At 39.5% G+C, this 23,012-nt stretch overlaps 1 protein-coding gene across 4 annotated transcripts; it reads right to left on the bottom strand.

Moving 5' to 3' along the window:
- Positions 1-3,906: 3,906 nt before the first annotated feature.
- On the bottom strand, positions 3,907-22,507 carry mul1b (mitochondrial E3 ubiquitin protein ligase 1b). 4 transcript variants are annotated; one of them, XM_028807682.2, is made up of 5 exons: positions 22,391-22,507; positions 18,762-18,894; positions 18,044-18,131; positions 15,835-15,955; positions 3,907-7,475 (listed from the first exon to the last, which is right to left on the bottom strand). In XM_028807682.2, exons 2-5 carry the CDS (start codon positions 18,879-18,881, stop codon positions 6,755-6,757), a joined length of 1,050 nt encoding a protein of 349 aa, XP_028663515.1. In that variant the 5' UTR covers positions 18,882-18,894; positions 22,391-22,507; the 3' UTR covers positions 3,907-6,754. The 4 variants fall into 4 exon arrangements, with proteins under 4 accessions (XP_028663515.1, XP_028663516.1, XP_028663514.1 ...); XM_028807683.2 differs by having other exon boundaries at positions 22,395-22,505; XM_028807681.2 differs by having other exon boundaries at positions 22,309-22,470.
- Positions 22,508-23,012: the final 505 nt, after the last annotated feature.

Below are 23,012 nucleotides of genomic sequence, written 5' to 3' on the forward strand. Positions count from 1 at the left end.
GGCTCCCAGGTCACTCAGCTGGAGTGGTCATCAGTCCCAGAGTGCCGTTCACATGCACCCCTATGGACTTTTCCCCCAGCTATCTGCCTTCTCCACCTCTCATCCACTCACTTGCACCAGATCTCTCCACCTCCTGCCTTGCCTCTTTCCTTTGTTTGATCTCCTTTCTTCTTCTCTTAATTTCTCTCGATCTCTGATCTCTTTTTCTTTCCCTACAGGTAAGTGCTCTCTTTTTATAACTAACATATACAAGGATCAAACTGCTCTAGTTAATAGCCTCTCAGATTCCTCTGATACAGCTTATTACATTCCCACCTGACACCACTCCCTCTGAGCAACTCTACAGTAGAGTGAGGCATCTTTCAAGATGTTTGGTTCAAGAAGCAAGCGAGGGGGTGGACATGAGCCCAGCTATATCTAGTTGGTAGTGCTCCACCTCACCCACCAACTCTGGCTCCTTCCCTCTATGAGAGGTGACATTCCACGTTCCAAGAGTCAGTCTGTGTGACTGGATTCCAGTATGCCAAGGCCTCTGCCTTTGACCTCCACCCACGGCACATCACACCCATCTCCTATTCCTCCTGCACATGGAGGGCCCACAGGAGGGCAGTCTCATGTTGTGATTTCAGCCCATGGCAGGCCCAGCTCCCAGGCACTTGCCTGTGGTCACACCCATCAGGTCTGACTTCAGGTTGAGTCCCCAGTAACCCCATATGAGGTGGGATACTCTTTTTTAAATTTGCACTATACATCTACATTATTAGAGGCATTTGAATTGATTGAAGCAAACTTGGAAAATATTTCCCCTCCTTAATACCATGTACTAAAAATGCCAAAGCTGATAAATACTAAATATTATAGATGAGAAAAGGTCTCTTTAAACCTCACGTGTGTTATTTATAGAATGTCTCTGAAGACATCTTGATGATGCTCAGTGAAAGCTGCGCAGTGGCATCCAACGACAGGTTTGTATAGTCAACTGCAAACCATCCAAAATAAATTGCACCTTTACTGCCCCCATCTATCGAAGTGCCGTCACTCTTGTGAAGGAAGAGCAAATATCTTAATTAAATGAGCTACAAGATATTTGCCAAGAGATTGTTACTATTTCAGTTTGCCTTGGAGGAGAGGCAGCACAGTCATTGCATTTGATAAGCCTAAATAGCAGCCTTCAAACTGAACAGGAAGATGTGGTTCATCTGCAACTGTCAGAAATGAGGCTCGTTTATTGATTCTCACTGACATATTTAATTAATACTTGTACATGTGTGTGCAAAGGGGACAGTTTAAGGGTTTGGGTAATTGTAATCTTCCCCCAGAATGCCAGAGGGCGCTGTCGACTAATGCCTTTTCTCGCTCTTGCTCCCTCTCTCTCTCTGCAGACCAGATAACTGACAATCATGACACCTCTGATGTCACTTCTGGTTTCCACCCTCTTGGACCCGCCTCTTCCTGCTAAGAAAGTTTATCACCAGAAACACCACCACCTTAATCAGTGTATCTTGGACACTTTCATCGTCACGTTTCTTTTCTTTTGCAATATGCTATGCCTTGTGTTTTATTTTAATAAATGGGCTTAGTCTTCATGGTGCCCCATAGATTTATCATCTCCTTTTGTCTCTTTATTACATGGGATAGTTTGTTAGTACGAAAAAAGCACTGTACATCACTTTGCCAGGATTCACTGGGCTCAAATTGTGTGACAGAGTGGTTCAGGGAGCATGAGACATCATTTTCACACGCGGATTGGCCACCACAGAGTCCAGACCTTAAGTCTCATTGAAAATCTTTGGGATGTGCTGGAGAAGACTGTAGGCAGCGGCCCGACTCTCTCATCATTAATACAAGATCTTGGCGGACAATTAATGAAACTCTGGACAGAAATAAATGTTGTAACATTGCATAAGCTTAACGAAGTGATATCACAGTAATGTGTGCCGTGATTAAAGCTAAAGGCGGTCCAGCGAGATATTAGAGTGTGTGACTTTTGTTTTTGGTCAGGCAGTGTATATGCCTGATTGTTGGCTTTCCTGTGGTACATTTGAGGCTGGTTAGTCTGCTTTGCAGTACAGTGTAGTCCTAATGGTCAGTGCTGGTCGAGTCCTGGAGCTTCCACTGTCTATGTGGATATTTTAGTTCTTCCGGTACAATCCTGGTGTTCAGGTTAGATGCTCTAAGTTGGTCCTACGTTTGTACCACTGTGGACTGCCCACCATACCAGAGCTGATTCCTGCCAGACGAAGTCTGGCCCCGAGACCTTGAACTGACCAGAGTTGGGTGCAGGAAATGGATGGATATGCTACACTTTTGGGTCTATTTTGTTATCTGCATAAGAATGCATGCCATTAAGGCAAGTATTTTCTTAATAATTATTCTGTTTTGTTTTGTAATTAAGTCTGTTTAATTTTTGAGTTTATGTAAGAGCAGTGCCCTGATGCAGTCATCTCGTGGCAGGCAAATATACAACGCTTCTCACATGTGGAACTTTTTCAAAAGCCTCCTGAACATCAACATAAATTCCTTACTACTGTACATTCTTCCATTAATTTATGTGTGATGCAGTTAAGTTTAATGTCCTATTGTTAGATCAGCCTAACCTAATTTTTATATGATGAAATATTTACTAGTCCCTAGACTTTTTGAATTTCCCTGGTATGCTGCATCTCTAAAAAATGTGAGTCAAGAGCTTGTAGGCGTTCTCACTAACCTCTTTAAGCACTCTAAGATAAAAGTCATTTTGAAGCATTAGTAGGAGACTTTTGATGCAAAGGCCGACTGTAAGCTACAATATTGGGTGATAAGGGACTGGAACAGTTAGTACATGAGGAAGAACAGATGGGGGTTCTGGCCATCCTAAAATCACAAGACATTTTGAAACATTAAAGACTTGGAAATACACCAATATTTGCAAAGAAATTTCTCTTTGACCTAAACAGAAGCATCTTCATGGAAGTGTATCACTGGTACTAGAGTTGCATCTTCAAAGCTGATTGATATGAATGTTTGCTTACCATTGTCTTCCTAAGGCTCTGCATGGGGTGCCACACACTCTTATTTCTTCATCTGTACCCCTGGAAAAATGTTTAGTTACCCTCTGTGCACCAAATGGTAGAACTTGGGCTTAGTCACTGTGTTTGTTACCTCCATGACTTGATGTTAGAATAATTTACATGTATAGGAACAGGCTTCTAAACAGAGACTGGTGTTAGGCTTTCAAAATTTTGAACCGGTAAGGAACACTGAATTTTTTGGGGACAATAATCCCTTGGGTCAATTAAAATGATGACAGGAGAAGCATAAGAAAGTATATGGTTTATTGTATTTGTGAATTTGACGCTATATAGAACCTGACCCGGCACAGATTCACACTGAGTCACGTGTAAAAAGACACAGGATTTTATTTTTCTTCAGCTGGAGGGCACGTCTTCCCCGTGAACCCTCCAGCCACAACACAGTCCCAAAAGCACTTAATATACACAGACCAAACACTCTTCCTCTGGCAGCACAACTCCTCCCAGGCAACCTCGTCCTCTTTCTCTCGATTCTGGCCACTGAGTGCTGGTGGCTGGCCCCTTTTATAGCCCACCCGGAAGTGTTCCAGGTGCTTGACCACCTGGTCCCAATTGCACTTCCGGGTAGGGATGAAGATTTGTCCAGCCAGGCTGTGGAATCCAGGCAGCACCCCCTAGTGGCCACCCCAGCTCCCAACCAGGCTGTGGAGGACTCCATCTCCCATGGAGCCCTGTGGGAGGTTGGGAAATCACCGTCGGCCAGGGAGGCTGCCACCAAGTGTCCCGGGTGAGGGGGGGGGGGGTATGATATTGAGCAGCCCATGGTTGCTCCCCATGAACATATGCAACAGGGGCGTCCCGGCCGTCCGTCACAGTATTAAACACACTTTTCCAATTTCATAAACAGTACTTATATTTTATAGCAGATGTGAAATTACCAGATTAATACTGTTTAAACATTTTTCTATTTAATCAGCCTTCCACACGCACAAAAAAAAAGTTGAAGCTTAAAATCAAATCCAGTCAAGACTTTTATAACATGCATTTTCAAATCTTGAGGGCGCTGAGAGTTACACAATAAAAAAGTTGAGAAATTTGGGTACACATTTGCACTTGGATACATTTCATTCTATCTCTGTAATTAAAAAACATCGTACAAGTGTGAAAGAAACGTGAGCCCAACATGTCCCTGTCACGTGGCCAAGTCTGATTTTTGTAACAGAAGTGGCACTAGACTGATAGTCTGTAGTCCGAAAAGGCAGATATAGGCAGCAGCTACATCAGTGCTCCTCAGGTTAAATCCTAGGACTTAGTTTCTGTTGATGAACTAATCAACCTGTACACATTGGTGATGTTTAGAGGCCTTTGCATTAAACTTTAGTCATTTTACATGAAAAGCTCAGTCATTTGTGTCTTTCTCAACATGCTAAAGGTGTTCCTCGCGTGTTCATCTCATAAAACCTCCTTTCTTAAGATTAGGGTTGTGGAAGGTGTTAATTTACTCAGAAGTAATGACGGCTATTGAGTAGAAGTGTCTTGTAGTGCCATGGGCCACAGCCTGACCCTTTCTCAAGAGATTTCACTGTGTACGTAATGTGACATAAATATACAATCCAACTGGCTGTTCATCTGAGCTCCTGAATCCCAAAGCACCCAACACCTGTAGCTCGATCCCCTTCAGTTTTTGTGCTTCATTTAAGTGCACTCCCTTGTTGAGATTCACAACCCTCAAATGTTTATTTTAGTCTTAAAACAGTTACATTTCAACTGTTAATTACTTCTTGTTTTCTTAAGCAGCTGTCAATTAAGAATGAGATGCAAACTGCAAAAGGAACAACAGCTCACCATCTAACCGACATCTTGATGTGTTCATCTGTTTAAATGAAATAATGGGAAAACATGAAGGACTGAGAATTACTAATATGTTCCCAACCACAAATCATTTGGATAATATCCTTGGAGAGGAAAAAAAAATGTACAATATAATGGTGATCCAAAGTAACAGCCTGAAAACACTAACAAGCCACACAGCTAAAGAAATTCTGTTACTGGAAAAGATTGGCTTCCAAATAACCAACTGGGTTAGAAGAAAAACCTGCAATCACTGAGGCCCTCCGGGACTGAACTTGAGGTCCCCTGACCTACAGGATTAAGTATACATCTCAAGTACTCCAAAGAAAGAAAAAAAAATGTCCAGTATTTGTTTTTTTTTTCACTTACACAAAATTACAGCCAATATTCCAAGCCAATATTTTATGTTGTGAAAGATGGAAGAATCATTATCTCATTGAGAAAAAAAGCAATATTCCTATTCTTCTTCTCCAATTTAGCAGTGGCTGTGGCTAATGAGTGCAAAATCATTAGCTCTGTTGGATAAAATCAATACACCTCTGTTATTTCAGAAATGGTAAAAACTGTGTGGCAAGCTTCATTTGAATTGAGGGATCATGTGCACAGACTTACATGCCTATAAATTGGACAGATAATGTTCTGGAATACCTAAAATATGTAATCCATTGAAAGGATGAAATCAAAATGTAGATCGTGTTACAATATAAAGTGTATACATTGAGAAAATAAAGGCTGAAGTAGAAGACTATCCATATGCCTGTAGTTTCTTCTCCATTATAGACATACAGTAAATACTATTGCTACGAATTTCTGAAAATATGGTTTACATGTAGACAAGTGACACATTCACAGTTCCTTACAGCGTGTGAAAGTTTCCATTATAACTGACACATTACTGTTTTCTTTCCAGCTGTGCTTTTGGTTTTACAATGGAAGTGTTTAAGTATCCCTGCATTTTAGATGTTTCTGCTACTTTAGCAGCTGGTTTCAGCTACCTTTCATGCTTTCTTTACATTATTTTATATTCACTCGGGTAACATATTCGGCACACACAAGAAAACCTTTTGAAACATCCCATGACAGCAACACTGCACTATTAAGAAGCACCAACTTGCAGAAAGTTTTAGGAAATATTAGAAAATCAGAATGCAAGGATGTCATCATGAGTAAAGGCATCCTTTTTTGAGCAATGCTGCTAGATAGAGCACTGCTGGAAACACCATGCAGAAAATAAGGTTGTGATAGTCAAGTATTGCTTGCCATTTACTACTGGACCAACGGTCAGCCCTTTCCATTTGTTTACTCAGCTGTAAATGAAAGAACAGAATTTCTTGACTGGGGTCTCCCGTTAGTCTGAAGTTAATGAATGAAGTGATAGGCTTAGAACGCCACTGATAGAACTGTTATCACTCACTCTATAAAAGGTGCTTGAAATTTCCTCAGCAGAACTAATATAATTCAGTGAATGGCTGGTGGCGCGATTTATCCCTAAATGCAACTAGAGAAAAGGGCAGACACTCTTGGGGAGGCATGAGAATCACAGCTTTGCCTGGTCTTATAAGTGAATGGAGTAGCCCCAGCGCTAAAAGGACTTCAAAGGACACCATCCATTAGTTTCCCATTCTCTGCATTAAGCAAAATACCTAGAAATTGATGTACAAGGGAACAGCACTGAATCATATCAGGTTTTGTGTACATTATTAAATGTTTTCAAAGATTTGATGACAAAAAAAAAAAAAAGATACCAAGAGATTTCAACGGCACTTTTCTTCCAGTAGCAGCAATTTGCTCACATTAAAGAAAGCTTCTGGAGTAAATCAGGTCAGAATAAAAAGCAAATATATATATATATTTTAAAGAAAGTACCCAAAGGCTTCTTAGAAGATCTTTTGTTAACTGTTGTAGAGTGGCACAACTCTTAGAATGTTCTTTCTACAGATGGGGCATGTCTTTGGCACAGGCAATGCACGATAGCATTCATCACAAGAACAGACATGTCCACATTCTAAAAATACAAAACATCGATCTCGGCTCAAACAGATCACACAGGTATTTGGTGAAATGGATTCTTCAGTCCAGTCTGCAGACTTCCTCTGCTGCTCCCGGAGCTCATCTTGAAGGGCCCGGAGCCTTTTTTGTTCTCTGTAGCGTCTGTATTGCTTTCTTAGTACGAGGAAGAAAATAATGCATGTTGCAACACCAAAAGCCACAGTCAAGATCTTCCAGGTCCTTACTTTTGACTGTTGTTTTTGCAGAAGACCTTCGTAATCCAGCTGGCTAATAAAGTAGTGCATTCCCTGTTTGGGAGGCTGCAGTTTTATAAGATTGTTTTCCAACACTACCTCTCCTACTCCAGTTATTGCTGTGCCCACTTTCAGCATCTCTTCTGTCTCCCTGATGCCTTTTGGCCGCTCTCCACTAATAAAATGTCCAATCACATTACTGAAAGACTGAACTGTAGGGTGGAATTTTTCGTAAACTGTTTCAAGGTCTAGTTCAGAAACATCAAGCGGCCTCACAACTCTCACAGAGGTCCTGATGCTGTCATCATGTGATGCCAAGTCAAAGGGTACAGTGTTTGTTGGTTGGACAATTATTTTCTCACAGTCATTCCTGGCATGAGAAGAAAATAATTTGGGAAAAAAAAAAAAAGTCAAGCCTTTAGCTGCCATGGGACAGAATCTTACTAAGAAATATTTCTTATTGATAATAATATAAAATAAACTGCCTGGCCAAAAAAAAGTCACCATGTGGATTTAACTAAACAAATAGGCAAGAACCTTCCATTGGATAAGCACTGCAGTGATTAATATGTTTCAGCTGGCAACAAGTGATTTAACCCTAACTGATGCAGTGAGTAACTTCTCACTTCTTAAACAACCATGTTGGAACATGGTCATGGAAAAGATGTTACGCTGTTTCGAAGGGTCAAATTATTGGCCTGCATCAAGCAAAGAAAACTAAGAAGAGTGCTGAAACTATGAAAATTGGGTTAAGACCTGTCCAATGCAGTATTAAAACTTCGAAGGATAGCAGTGAATCAACATCTTTGAGGAAGAAATGTAGTCAGAAAAAAATCCTAAATGATCCTGATCGGAGATCACTTAAATGATTGGTGAAATGAAATCGTAAAAAAAAAAAAAAAAAAAGATTTTCAATAGAACGAACGGTTATGTGTAGCCTTAAGAAAAGCACTTATCAGTGAGGCTATTTGGGGGGGAAAAAAGCTTTAAATTTCTAGAGAGCATGAAGATTGGACCCTGGAACAATGGAAAAAGGTCATGTGGTCTGATGAGTCCCAATTTACCCTGTTCCAGAGTGATAGGCAACAACAGGGCAAGAAGAGAGGTGGATGAAGTGATGTACTCATCATGCCTGGTGCCTACCATACAAGCCTGTGAGGGCAGTGTTATGATCTGGGGTTGCTTCAGTTGGTCGGGTCTAGATTCAGCAATGTTATGTGCCCAAAAATGATGTCATTTGAGGGAATTTTTTCCCCTGATGGCACAGGCATATTCCAAGATAATGCAAGGATTCATTATGCTCAAATAGTGAAAGAGTGGTTCAGAGAGCACAACACATCATTTTCACACATGGATTGGCCACCACCTTACTCCCATTGAAAATCTTGTGCTGGAGAAGACTTCACACAGTGGTCTGACTCTCCCATCATCAATACAAGATCATGGCAAAAAATGAATGCAACTCTGGATGGAAATAAATGTTGTGACATTGCATAAACTTATCAAAACAATACTATGGAGAATGCCGTAATGAAAGCTAAAGGCAGTCCAAGCAGATATTAGAGTATGTGACTTGCTTTTGACCAGGCAATTTATAATTAATAACAGAAATAAAAAGGTTATACAATTAATTAAAATGATAATAAAAAATATTTGTTACTAATTTAAGTTTGTCATTCTGCACCAAGTCTGTTAAGTTAACTAAGCAAAATGTGGCCATCTTCAATTTTCCCTGACAAGTTAAGCTTTTTTCTGACGTGAAAAAGTAAATTCCCCTCTATTTAGCCAGCCAGGTTTCATGTGCATGTTATTTTGTAGAGAAATTTACATGACAGATGTAACAAAATATTCCACAAGAAAATGGGTTTATTATGCACTACATACTCGCAGGACAGCATTATGGCACTAAGTGAGTTCAGCTTACATTTGTTAAAGTGTCACTACACTGAAGTACCTGTGCATATTTTTGCATACTTTAAAAATCCAGTTTAAATAAATTGGTCTTCTCAGTGTTTAGCATGCATTGATATTAATTTAGCCTCCATCATGAACTCTTGGACTAACAAATAAGGTTATTTGAGCAAGATTCAGAAATGGATTTCAGTAAAACCTTTCATCACAAATTCATGGCAACTCCTTGTATACCACAAAATTTACTAGACATGCAGGCCTCTTTTTAACCTTTTCATTGCATTATATCCAACATTGCATAGAAGGCCAAGCTTTTTTTTAATTTTTCAATAGGCTGGAAATAAATGTGGTTTTAAGATTCTGCTGTTCAGAATTTCCCAACTCTCCAAATTCTTCCTCTTGTAGAAAAAGGCCAACTCCAACTTCTGGCAGGGAAGTTACAGGAACAGATACCTTTGTACCAAGTCAATGCCAAAATGCTGAAAACTTAATGGTACAAGCTTTTTTCACAGTACCAGTAGTACTGAATTTAAGTTTATTGCACTGATGAGTGACTGCAAGTGGATATGTAACTTCGAATGCCACAATAATACGTGATAGAAGGTAGATGAAAAATTACACATGAAAATGGCTGATAGTGCTACTAATATTGCATTAGAACAACTTGAAAAGAAAACCAGCAAAGGTCACATTCGGAAAAGTTTTGTGTTCAAGACAGGAGAATTTCAGCATGTGACCGCTGGAATAATGCTTATCATTTAAAAACAAACACACACATAGTCTTTCATTATTGCCACTTTTATCCCATTATTGACATTCGAGTTGTAATTGATTAACTTGTACATGGCAAGATTAATCAATTTTTAATACCACATCCAACACTGTCCCAATAAAGGAACAGAGGCTTTGCATTCATTCTCTGATTGGATGTCTATAGACATCTGTTTCCAAGCACCCATCCATTTATTAACTTGGCATATACAGTTCAGGATTCACCCATCCAGAATCACACACATACAGTGGTGTGAAAAACTATTTGCCCCCTTCCTGATTTCTTATTCTTTTGCATGTTTGTCACACAAAATGTTTCTGATCATCAAACACATTTAACCATTAGTCAAATATAACACAACTAAACACAAAATGCAGTTTTTAAATGATGGTGTTTATTATTTAGGGAGAAAAAAAATCCAAACCTACATGGCCCTGTGTGAAAAAGTAATTGCCCCCTTGTTAAAAAATAACCTAACTGTGGTGTATCACACCTGAGTTCAATTTCTGTTGCCACCCCCAGGCCTGATTATTGCCACACCTGTTTCAATCAAGAAATCACTTAAATAGGAGCTGCCTGACACAGAGAAGTAGACCAAAAGCACCTCAAAAGCTAGACATCATGCCAAGATCCAAAGAAATTCAGGAACAAATGAGAACAGAAGTAATTGAGATCTATCAGTCTGGTAAAGGTTATAAAGCCATTTCTAAAGCTTTGGGACTCCAGCGAACCACAGTGAGAGCCATTATCCACAAATGGCAAAAACATGGAACAGTGGTGAACCTTCCCAGGAGTGGCCGGCCGACCAAAATTACCCCAAGAGCACAGAGACGACTCATCCGAGAGGTCACAAAAGACCCCAGGGCAACGTCTAAAGAACTGCAGGCCTCACTTGCCTCAATTAAGGTCAGTGTTCACGACTCCACCATAAGAAAGAGACTGGGCAAAAACGGCCTGCATGGCAGATTTCCAAGACGCAAACCACTGTTAAGCAAAAAGAACATTAGGGCTCGTCTCAATTTTGCTAAGAAACATCTCAATGATTGCCAAGACTTTTGGGAAAATACCTTGTGGACTGATGAGTCAAAAGTTGAACTTTTTGGAAGGCAAATGTCCCATTACATCTGGCGTAAAAGGAACACAGCATTTCAGAAAAAGAACATCATACCAACAGTAAAATATGGTGGTGGTAGTGTGATGGTCTGGGGTTGTTTTGCTGCTTCGGGACCTGGAAGGCTTGCTGTGATAGATGGAACCATGAATTTTACTGTCTACCAAAAAATCCTGAAGGAGAATGTCCGGCCATCTGTTCGTCAACTCAAGCTGAAGCGATCTTGGGTGCTGCAACAGGACAATGACCCAAAACACACCAGCAAATCCACCTCTGAATGGCTGAAGAAAAACAAAATGAAGACTTTGGAGTGGCCTAGTCAAAGTCCTGACCTGAATCCAATTGAGATGCTATGGCATGACCTTAAAAAGGCGGTTCATGCTAGAAAACCCTCAAATAAAGCTGAATTACAACAATTTTGCAAAGATGAGTGGGCCAAAATTCCTCCAGAGCGCTGTAAAAGACTCATTGCAAGTTATCGCAAATGCTTGATTGCAGTTATTGTTGCTAAGGGTGGCCCAACCAGTTATTAGGTTCAGGGGGCAATTACTTTTTCACACAGGGCCATGTAGGTTTGGATTTTTTTTTCTCCCTAAATAATAAAAACCACCATTTACAAACTGCATTTTGTGTTTACTTGTGTTATATTTGACTAATGGTTAAATGTGTTTGATGATCAGAAACATTTTGTGTGACAAACATGCAAAAGAATAAGAAATCAGGAAGGGGGCAAATAGTTTTTCACACCACTGTAGGTCTGTGGACTTTGGAAGGAAATTCCACCACTAGCTGTGTTAATAATAGTTGTAGCAAGTCAAAATTGGGAGTATACTGTTACTGAAAAATTACTGAAAAACTCAATTATTAAAACTGTACAGTACTGGCATTTCATAAATTTTGGTTCAGTGATACCCATTCATCTATTATTTGTAGCCACTTTGTCAAATTCTGGGCTGTGGGAGCTAAGCACCAATCCCAGCATCACAGGGCAAAAGACAGGAACCAATGAGCACTAGTCCACAACAAGGACTCACACTCTCGCCCTCACAGGGTCAATTCATGGTTGCTAACTAAACTAACAAGGTTTTGTGGATTTTGGAAATTTAGAGGCAGCTCAAAAAATTACATTTTAGTGTTTTTCAAATTTAACCAAATAATGGAAATGTGTTATTAATTATTAATCTAGTTTAAAAAAAAGTGTCAATTCAGAAATCCATTGCATGAAAAACATCATGCAAAAAAAATCACAGCTACAGAATAGAAAAAAAAAATACTTGTTCTCAATCCATTTGAAAAGAAAGGCTTAAGGATATAAAGCTAATGTCTACAGGTGCTGGTCATAAAATTAGAATATCATGACAAAGTTGATTTATTTCAGTAATTCCATTCAAAAATTGAAACTTGTATATTAGATTCATTCATTACACACAGACTGATGTATTTCAAATGTTTATTTCTTTTAATTTTGATGATTATAACTGACAACAAATGAAAGTCCCAAATTCAGTATCTTGGAAAATAAGAATATTGTGAAAAGGTTCAATATTGAAGACACCTGTTGCCACACTCTAATCAGCTAATTAACTCAAAACACCTGCAAAAGCCTGTAAATGATCTCTCAGTCTAGTTCTGTAGGCTACACAATCATGGGGAAGACTGCTGACTTGACAGTTGTCCAAAAGACGACTATTGACACTTTGCACAAGGAGGGCAAGACACAAAAGGTCATTGCTAAAGAGGTTGGCTGTTCACAGAGCTCTGTGTCCAAGCACATTAATAGAGAGGCGAAGGGAAGGACAAGATATGGTAGAAAAAAAGTGTACAAGCAATAGAGATAACCGCACCCTGGAGAGGATTATGAAACAAAACCCATTCAAAAATGTGGGGGAGATTCACAAAGAGTGGACTGCAGTTGGAGTCAGTGCTTCAAGAACCACCACGCACAGACGTATGCAAGACATGGGTTTCAGCTGTCGCATTCCTTGTGTCAAGCCACTCTTGAACAAGAGACAGCGTCAGAAGCATCTCGCCTGGGCTAAAGACAAAAAGGACTGGACTGCTGCTGAGTGGTCCAAATTTATGTTCTCTGATGAAAGTAAATTTTGCATTTCCTTTGGAAATCAAGGTCCCAGAGTCTGGAGGAAGAGAGGAGAGGCACAGAATCCATGTTGCATGAGGTCCAGTGTAAAGTTTCCACAGTCAGTGATGGTTTGGGGTGCCATGTCATCTGCTGGTGTTGGTCCACTGTGTTTTCTGAAGTCCAGGGTCAACGCAGCCGTCTACCAGGAAGTTTTAGAGCACTTCATGCTTCCTGCTGCCGACGAACTTTATGGAGATGCAGATTTCATTTTCCAACAGGACCTGGCACCTGCACACAGTGCCAAAGCTACCAGTACCTGGTTTAAGGACCATGGTATCCCTGTTCTTGACTGGCCAGCAGGAAGCATGAAGTGCTCTAAAACTTCCTGGTAGACGGCTGCGTTGACCCTGGACTTCAGAAAACACAGTGGACCAACACCAGCAGATGACATGGCACCCCAAACCATCACTGACTGTGGAAACTTTACACTGGACCTCATGCAACATGGATTCTGTGCCTCTCCTCTCTTCCTCCAGACTCTGGGACCTTGATTTCCAAAGGAAATGCAAAATTTACTTTCATCAGAGAACATAAATTTGGACCACTCAGCAGCAGTCCAGTCCTTTTTGTCTTTAGCCCAGGCGAGATGCTTCTGACGCTGTCTCTTGTTCAAGAGTGGCTTGACACAAGGAATGCGACAGCTGAAACCCATGTCTTGCATACGTCTGTGCGTGGTGGTTCTTGAAGCACTGACTCCAACTGCAGTCCACTCTTTGTGAATCTCCCCCACATTTTTGAATGGGTTTTGTTTCATAATCCTCTCCAGGGTGCGGTTATCTCTATTGCTTGTACACTTTTTTTCTACCATATCTTGTCCTTCCCTTCGCCTCTCTATTAATGTGCTTGGACACAGAGCTCTGTGAACAGCCAACCTCTTTAGCAATGACCTTTTGTGTCTTGCCCTCCTTGTGCAAAGTGTCAATAGTCGTCTTTTGGACAACTGTCAAGTCAGCAGTCTTCCCCATGATTGTGTAGCCTACAGAACTAGACTGAGAGATCATTTACAGGCTTTTGCAGGTGTTTTGAGTTAATTAGCTGATTAGAGTGTGGCAACAGGTGTCTTCAATATTGAACCTTTTCACAATATTCTTATTTTCCAAGATACTGAATTTGGGACTTTCATTTGTTGTCAGTTATAATCATCAAAATTAAAAGAAATAAACATTTGAAATACATCAGTCTGTGTGTAATGAATGAATCTAATATACAAGTTTCACTTTTTGAATGGAATTACTGAAATAAATCAACTTTGTCATGATATTCTAATTTTATGACCAGCACCTGTATTTACCTAGACAAAGTAAAGAATAAATGAGTAACTCCCAAAAACCTTTATATCAAAGCTTAAATATTTTACACAACCCCAACTCCAAACAGTCACTGTTGGCAAGTAAATTCCACTCCAGGTGTAAATTTGAACCTTTACTGTCTCGCATTGGCTGTCTTTACTGTCTCTCCTCACAGGAGAGGAATGAAAGTCAGCAGGAACAAGACAGAATACATGTGTGTAAATGAGAGGGAGGTTAGTGGAATTGTGAGGATGCAAGGAGTAGAGTTGGAAAAGGTGGATGAGTTTAAATATTTGGGATCAACAGTACAGAGCAATTGGGATTTTGGAAGAGAGGTGAAAAAGAGAGTGCAGGCAGGGTGGAATGGGTGGAGAAGAGTGCCAGGAGTTGTGACAGACAGGTATCAGCAAGAGTAAGAAGGAAGGTCTATAGCACTGTAGTGAGACCAGCTATGTTATATGGGCTGTAGATGGTGGCACTGACAAGAAAGCAGGAGACAGAGCTGGAGGTAGCAGAGATAAAGATGCTAAGATTTGCATTGGGTGTGACAAGGATGGATAGGATTAGAAATGAGGACATTAGAGGGTCAGCTGAAGTTGGACGATTGGGAGACAAAGTCAGAGAGTCAAGATTGTGTTGGTTAAGACATGTGCAGAGGAGAGATGCTGGGTATATTGGGAGAAGGATGGTAAAGATAAAGGTGCCAGGGAAGAGGAAAAGAGGAAGGCCTAAGCGAAGGTTTATGGATGTGGTGAGAGAGGACATGCAGGTGATGGGTGTAACAGAGCAAGATGCAGAGGACAGAAAGATATGGAAGAAGATGATCCACTGTGGCGACACCTAACGGGAGCAGCCAAAAGAAGAAGAAGAACACTATCTCACAGCCCAGTTTTACCTTTTTACATGTATCGATAATACATTTATTTATATAGCGCCTTTCCCATCGATGACTCACAATGCGTCATGAGTGGGAATGGGGTTTGGAGGTCCCTCTTGATGAAAAAAGCACGAAGGTAAGAGCAATGGGTTTTTGGTCCCCGATTATTAATCGAAAGCACAAATGTAAAAGTTGTCCCGCTTTGTGTATCAAAAGCACAAGTGTAAAATGGAGGGGAGTCTCCCTTAGTGAATTGAGCACAAATGTAAGAAAGGAGGAGGGATCCCTTTTCGTGAAACTTCCAGTTACAAAACAGGGATATATATCAAGTAGTGCTGTTATTGGCTTAAATGTCCCATCGTGACCAACTTGAGCACCCAAGGACAGCAAGCTGGGACATACTGGCAACATTTTGGGTCGCTACCCAGAGGTTAAAAAAAACACTGCTCTGAAGGACTTACAGTGGATCTTGTACCAGTCCTTGCCTTTTAAGCTCTTCTGCTTAAACCAAACTAATAAAAAATTAGAATGAAAATTAATGGATGAATGGCAGAAACGATGAGCAAAAAGACCTACACAATAATAATCAGCGCCTTTATTGAATTAAAGGCTTGACATCATTATCTTACCAAAGATGCGTTGTTCGATTCCATACCATTTTATGCTCTTTCAGGGTCAGTCGTTGAATCACTCCTTTGCAATTTTTTACAAACTGGCTATCCAGTGTTTCTTGCACAGCTTTAACTACTCCTACAAGAAGAATAAACAAAATCAGCTTTTAATTATTTTTTTTATCATTTCTAGAGAAAAACATTCTCTCTTTTGAAACAAAAGCTAGCTGAATAAACTGTTAAAAGTAGTTGTACTCTGACGGGACGCTTCTGGTAACGCATTTGTTGATGGTTATCAAGAATTACTTATTCTTTAATGTTCCCACATTTTAAATCAATTCCCTTTATATGCCTGGTAAAAATGTGAATTTTATAAGTTGATTATGTTAAAAATTTAAATCTGCTTTTGCTTACATGATTGTTGTATGCAGATAAAATATGATCTTATATTTACAGTTGTCTGAATTGTGGTCGCTATCCATTTCTGAAGACATTCAAGTGTGGTCTAAGTGATCTGATCACAAGTGTATCTACTCCCAGTTTTTCTTTTATACCGTGGTCAAGTGATATCCATTCCTGAGTGGAGTATCAAAACACATGTTAAGGTCAAATGCGAGCGAGTCCTTTGTTGCAATCAAAAACACATTTTTGACTGATCTAAGATAGCACTGAAAAAGTCTTTATATTCTTCTTAGTAGAAGAGAAAATTTGTAAAAATCCAACCATTGTATTTTCTATGTCATGTCAAATTCAGAACCAGTCTGGTTTTGTTTCCAAAATAGAACATGATCAGTACATAAACTACAGCACCTAGATCAACTACTTTCTGCTAAAGGTTATGTCACATTATGTGACTTTTCCAGTAATTTTCAGTCATAGCCTTTACATAATCATAATGAGTTGGAGGCAGTCAGCGACACACTCCCGTGAAGTCGGTCTTATAATGTGGCATACACAGCAACTCAGTCCAGCTACTCCACAACTCGCTAGGACTCAATGAAGCAAGTTTGATTTTAACTTTAGTCAAAATGGTGGGCTCTGTGTGCATGAAAGTTGACAACCAATGTACGTTTATCTGTAAGTACAGTGCCTATAATGCAGAGATGATGAATAATGAATGCAGGTGCTTTGGACTTCACAAACAGAAGAGAAGCCCATCTGTCTGATACCTTGTGTTTTATATCCCACAACAGCATGAAAATAAAGGGAAGAGATTATGGGTGAACCCGACGTAGTTATTAAACAGGCACCATCAGGAGGCACACTGTTGGCTATTAAAATAAAGGGGTGAGCGTGACTGTGCTAGAAGATCAACTCTCAGTCAGTAAATTCGACCTGGGCAACAATTTACTGACATGGTCCAACAAAGTGATCAGCAACTGCAGTGGGTAAATCTGACATACCCAATAACTAGAAGTCATATAATGTCACATCAATTTAACACAAAGAATTTCATTGATCAGCTTTTTGATAAGCAGGGTAAATTTCTTTATTGGTATCAGAAAAGCTGTGGTTTCCCTTGACCCCAGGGCTGGGAAAAAGTGGGCTAAGGAAACAAAAGAAATAGCTTATTTTATCTTGCATTATTGACAGGGTTCTTAAGGGGAATGAAGGCAGTCATCCTCAGAATACCAATGTAACACAATATACAGGGTGGGGACTTTTTAAAACATTCATTTATTCACCATTTTGTGATAAATGAACAGCAAACTGCGCATTATGCATTCATTGCTGTCCATTATTGTGTGGAAGACAAAAGAATGCTGTACAGTATTCAGTTAAAGAATGCCAAAACAGAACTTGTTTATTAGCTCAATAGTTCCTTTTCACCAGTTAAGCTTCTTCACAGTGTCTGAACTGACAGCAGGAGTGACAGAACAAAAAGACCTTGTCCTACATTAGCTCATTATCACACAGATTCATCTTTTGCTTTACTGGTATTCCTGTTTGGGAGTGGTGTTCAAGTAACACACTGCAGTATTCACTTAAGTGATTAGACAATAACAATAAAAGGTATTTTCCCACTATTACAAACTATTTTGCCTGTGATCCTTTCAAAACCTTATCTTCACATCCATGTTAATATAAAAAATTAACAAGTCAGCTGCTAATTTGACTACTGAGGTAAGACCCTGCAACTGATGAATTAAAGAAACTGAATGGTTGCCTTCCCCTATCTAATAATGGATGACACTGTGCTCTGTTCAATACACAAAAAAATGATTACCTTCAACAACAGCATAGGGGACACATTTTCCTGGAGCCTGCGTCAAAACATCTTTCAGTTCATCGGTTATTGAAAGCTTTGCGGCTTCCTAGAAAATAATTGATGGCCTTTAGAGTTCAAACAAAAAAATCTGTTCAATAAACACGACGTGACATATAATCACTTTGGTTGATTTAATTATTGTGAAAAGTGTTCAACCAATAATAACATTTAACAACAGTTTAACCTAAAAGAAATGTATCATAAGTGAAGGAAATGCATCCAGTGCTCACAGAGCACTAAAAACTGATTAGAAAGGTAGCAAAAATAGGGCACTCACAAATGTGCTCAATTAATTTATTTTTTAAGAATACGGATAAAAGATGACCGATTTAAGTAGATGACTGGTTATACTGAGCAGGCACTAAACTGTAAAATATAAGCCTACTGGTCACTTAATCTGCCTGTATGCTAAACGTAAAAACATACATAAAACAACTTTAATATTATTCCCAAAGCTGCTTAACCCATGCATGCTTAATATAACTAGCGATTCTAACCTGGTTCTGTTTATGACTGGACTCCATGATGGACTGACACCCCATTCAGGATTCCTGCCTTGCAGTCTGTGGGGGTCTGGCCTGCCATGACCCCGAAATGGATTCAGGCTAGTTAAATATTCATTGGCATTCAAAAAGTAATATTTATTAGCCATATAGGAGTACCATATGTACCGTACCTTCAACTTGCGTACAACTTCAGATCTTCTTCTGTATACCATGTACAAGATTGTTGTCAAAGCGGAGCTAGAAGCCAATAAAATAATTTGTGGGGCTGAAGGCCTTCCATTGTTCTCCATGTTATTTAACTATCTACAAATTAGAACCAACAAAAAAAGTGAGGATTACCAGTCAAATTACAACCAAATGTATTTTTTTTTAAACATATGTCAACATAGATTGAAATAGCTCTGAACCACATAAACTATTGAAGGAACAACAACAGATAGATAGTTCAATTTTAAAAGCTTGACCAGCTACATTGTTGCTTCAGTTTAATTTCTTAACGTACTTCACAGTGCATTCAAACATATTTTTAGCAAGACAGACAAACTTTCAAAAATACCATAGTATTTATATTAAATGTAAAAATTATTTACTCCACTGTAAAAACTCATCTTTTCAATGGAAATGCAGCAAGATCCTGGTCCTATTCTTGCAAGAACAAGCATCGGCTTGGATCCAGTCCATCGCTTGGCACTCATGCAAACCACTGTAATAATACTCGATACCAATTATCCTATAAGATGCTTACATATTAAAAAAATGTTTTCTTAATATACTGCTTTGTATATTGTTTTTTACCTTGATGTAGCTGAACAAATCAAAACTCAAAAATTGCCAGGGCAATGCATTAGGCTTGAGGCTGCTCAGCAAACTCATAAGAAAAGTACACACTTCATTAATCATCTTATATACTGCTCTAAATAAAATATGTCTGCACACTCTGATGAACATGCAACTGTTTTCATATTACTGCTGTCAGAACGAACACCACTATTCGAATATAACTCGAATCTATATGGAAAATAAAAATCCTAATCAAAGGCAAACGCCGACATTCTGTTGTAAAAGAATGGTCCTTTTATTTATTTATTAACCTCACACTAATTTCAGCATCATGTTACTCCTAGTCTTGTGGGGCAAGACACGATTCTCAAACGAGAATACAAGTCTAAGGACAACCAGTTAAAAAGGGTGCAGTGAACAGTGGCGAAATGAAGCGCTACAAAGGCAACACCCACGGGGCTACCTCCTAAAACACCTAGCCCAATTCCATCAGACCGTGTATTTTAAACCACCAGAGGAGTTTCAGGGAGAGAGCAAAAGAACCTGAGCAAAAGACTTGACACTGAGAAAAATAAAAAGGTAAAACTGCTGTTATCCATTCAGGAGCTCAATAGCATACGGTAACTGAAGCTTAATAATTAATTTGCACATTGTGATAAGCACAGTGATAGTGGAGACAGACAGACAAACATACGTAGACCACCGCAGCTACTGGGCTCCACACATTTGAGAAGTGCCTCTGCCTGATAGGATATCTTTCTGTCATTTTAACAATTCGATCAATATATGACATTACAACAGCAAATAGAAATTACATAAACATTGTGGTCTATGGATATACAACATATTAAAACGCAGCGGCTATTCTGTCATGACATGTTTGCATTTCCAATTGAACAGTAATGTTAAACTTCTTTAGTTATTCATTTAGACGTCGAGTTACATGGTGGGTGCTGTGCAGCCTTTTCCATTACTCTACTGGTGTCATTCAACAGATTTGTTAACTTGGGTGTTTAGAGTACTGAAATCTGCATTTCATGTGCCTCTTCAATACCCGCTCTCTTAACGGAAATCCTTGTGACACACTGATTACTTCAAAGGCATTTTTTACGGTTCTTATTTTCGCAAGCATAGCTACTTATTTTGTTGAAGTAAAGAAGATGTGCAGAATTATTATCCCAGCAGCACTGGGTGTGAGGCAAGGAGCAAATATACCAGTACACTGCTCCTTTACAGCATTCGATTGCACAGAAATGCATGCATTTCAGTAAAAGAAAGTTTTTCAGATATGTGCTATAGATTTACTGAAACAGTGTGATCAGGCGACACAGCAGCTAGTGTCCATAAGTTGAATCTTCAGGGAAAGAAAATCATCACTTTTAGCTGTGTTTCTGGTCAGTTTCATTAGGGTTCACATTTTAGCCTAGGATTTAATAACAAATACTGGCCAGTCAAATGTGCAGTTTTTCATACAAAAGAAACAAAGGTAATAAACACATTATATTTTTTGAATAAATGACTATATAACATATTGAGTTACTTCTGTTGTAAATATTATGTGATGTAACAAAGTTATTTTTAAAAGTAACAATCCCCACACTTCTCAGAAGACACGGGCTCCATTTTTGTGTTCGGATTCACGGCACCCGATGATAACATTGCACCGTTTTCCTGAAGGAGAACTCCATGTGGACTTATGCGAGTAAACAGAGATATTTAAGAAACCAGGCTTCTGCCTTTACCAGGTTACTCACCTTACCCTGATTTTGTGTGTGCATGTAAACACGCGGAGTTCTTCAAAAATAAATTTTGATGATGGATGGATTCATGCTTCTCAAACACTCAGTTAAAACTTGAAAAAATACATGCACATGACCTATAATCCTGTATCTAGCTTGTGTTTTATTGATTAAAATAGTTAACCTGTATCTTTTTCTTTTCACATTATTGTAATGTGAAATAAACACATTTAAAGTTATGTTTATATGACATTATCTACTTTCTCTCCTTTAATTTTAACATATCGTTCCTGAAACCCCTTATCTAATTCTGGGAAGCAGGGGAATTGAGCCTATCCAAGTCATAATGGTGCAAGGCAGGAACCTAACTTTGCACACTCGTGCACATACGGCCAGGTCTGAATAATCTTAAACACCTAACAAGCGTGCCTGTGGTAATGGAGCAAAACCAGAGAGCCAGCAAGAAAAGTCACTTGTGCTGGGTGCAATCGGTACATGGGCAGCGACCGGGTGCTGGATTGTGACGCCTAAATGTTCGTAAATAGTCCAACAAAGTCAAATGCGCATGCGCCCTGCACTAAGGATTATGTCACTGTAACCATTTTTTTTAAAACTCTTTTCGCACAGAATATGGACTCGGTAAGAGTTTTCGCTAATCATTTAGGCGGTTTATCAAGATGAACTATATTACTTTTGCAAGTAAAAATTTTGAAACAAACCCGCCCCTTCAAGAAACGATATTTAGCGTAAAGTGCCGCCCCTTTCAAATCTATCGACACCTGAAACTGAATTTCGCTCTGTGAAGACTGCAGATGTCATGTTATTTTTATGAGTACCTGCTTCGAGTTTCTTTCAACAAACTGGTGCACCGGTTTTTCCACGATACCCGAAGCAATTCGAAAAGAAACGCTGCTTTCGGAATCAATTTGGATCTCAGAAACCAGAACAAAAAGCTAATTTACATTCCAAACCCCACCTCATTTATCAATAATGTCGCGTCCCGGAATACATGTGGCCTACATCCAGCCACTAATGAAACTGCCACGTCGACCGATTACATACCGAGTGCACAGTCGTTACGTATCGAATATGTGCATCCGAGGTTTGCTGCGGGACCCAAATACTTGACGTGGAGGCTGTCAGTACCCTGCTTCAAGAAGTTGTAGAAGTTCGCCGAACACGAGTTGCAACACCTTACCTCGAAACACAGCATTCCAACATGCAAAATATTTCAACATCTAAAAACTCAAAGCTGAAGGATGACGCCCAATAATACATACACACTTTTAATGCACTTGAAAATGAAATATCCCTGTGTGACCTCACGGAAGCAGTAGGCCCGCAACATACGTCATATAACCTCTAGGCAGGTGACGCACCCCGCAACCTGCATGCCGCATAACACCAGGCTGGCGGCGCCTCGATTGCAGTCGCAGGCACACGACTGCCATCTAGTGGGCCATGGAAGATTATTCGTGGCGAAATTACAGTAAATGCACTTAACACATGTTTACATTGCAATGTGATGCATTTAAAGGTGGCGCATTTCATATTGGCACTGTTTTATCGTGACATTATTAAAAACATCAACCAACTGATCGATTGCGTTTCACAAAGACGCACATTTCTTATCAATTTAAAATGTAATACAAAGGCGTATTGCATTCGAACTCATATCCATTGATCACGTGTCGTAAGTTAAAGCAACGCAAACATATTACATTTCGCTTAGTGGCTACCACAAGTTGTATTGCATTCCGATTTAAGACCACACGTTAATTATGCCAAAACTAAACGTAATCCAATGACCAGTCAGTGACAAAAGGTGAGGTGAGGACGTAAACGGGTGAGATAAGAGACACACTTCTAAACATTTCAGTGTAAATTTTGTCAATGATGAGT

Source organism: Erpetoichthys calabaricus, chromosome 8 (assembly GCF_900747795.2).
Source record: "Erpetoichthys calabaricus chromosome 8, fErpCal1.3, whole genome shotgun sequence".
NCBI lineage: Eukaryota > Metazoa > Chordata > Cladistia > Polypteriformes > Polypteridae > Erpetoichthys > Erpetoichthys calabaricus.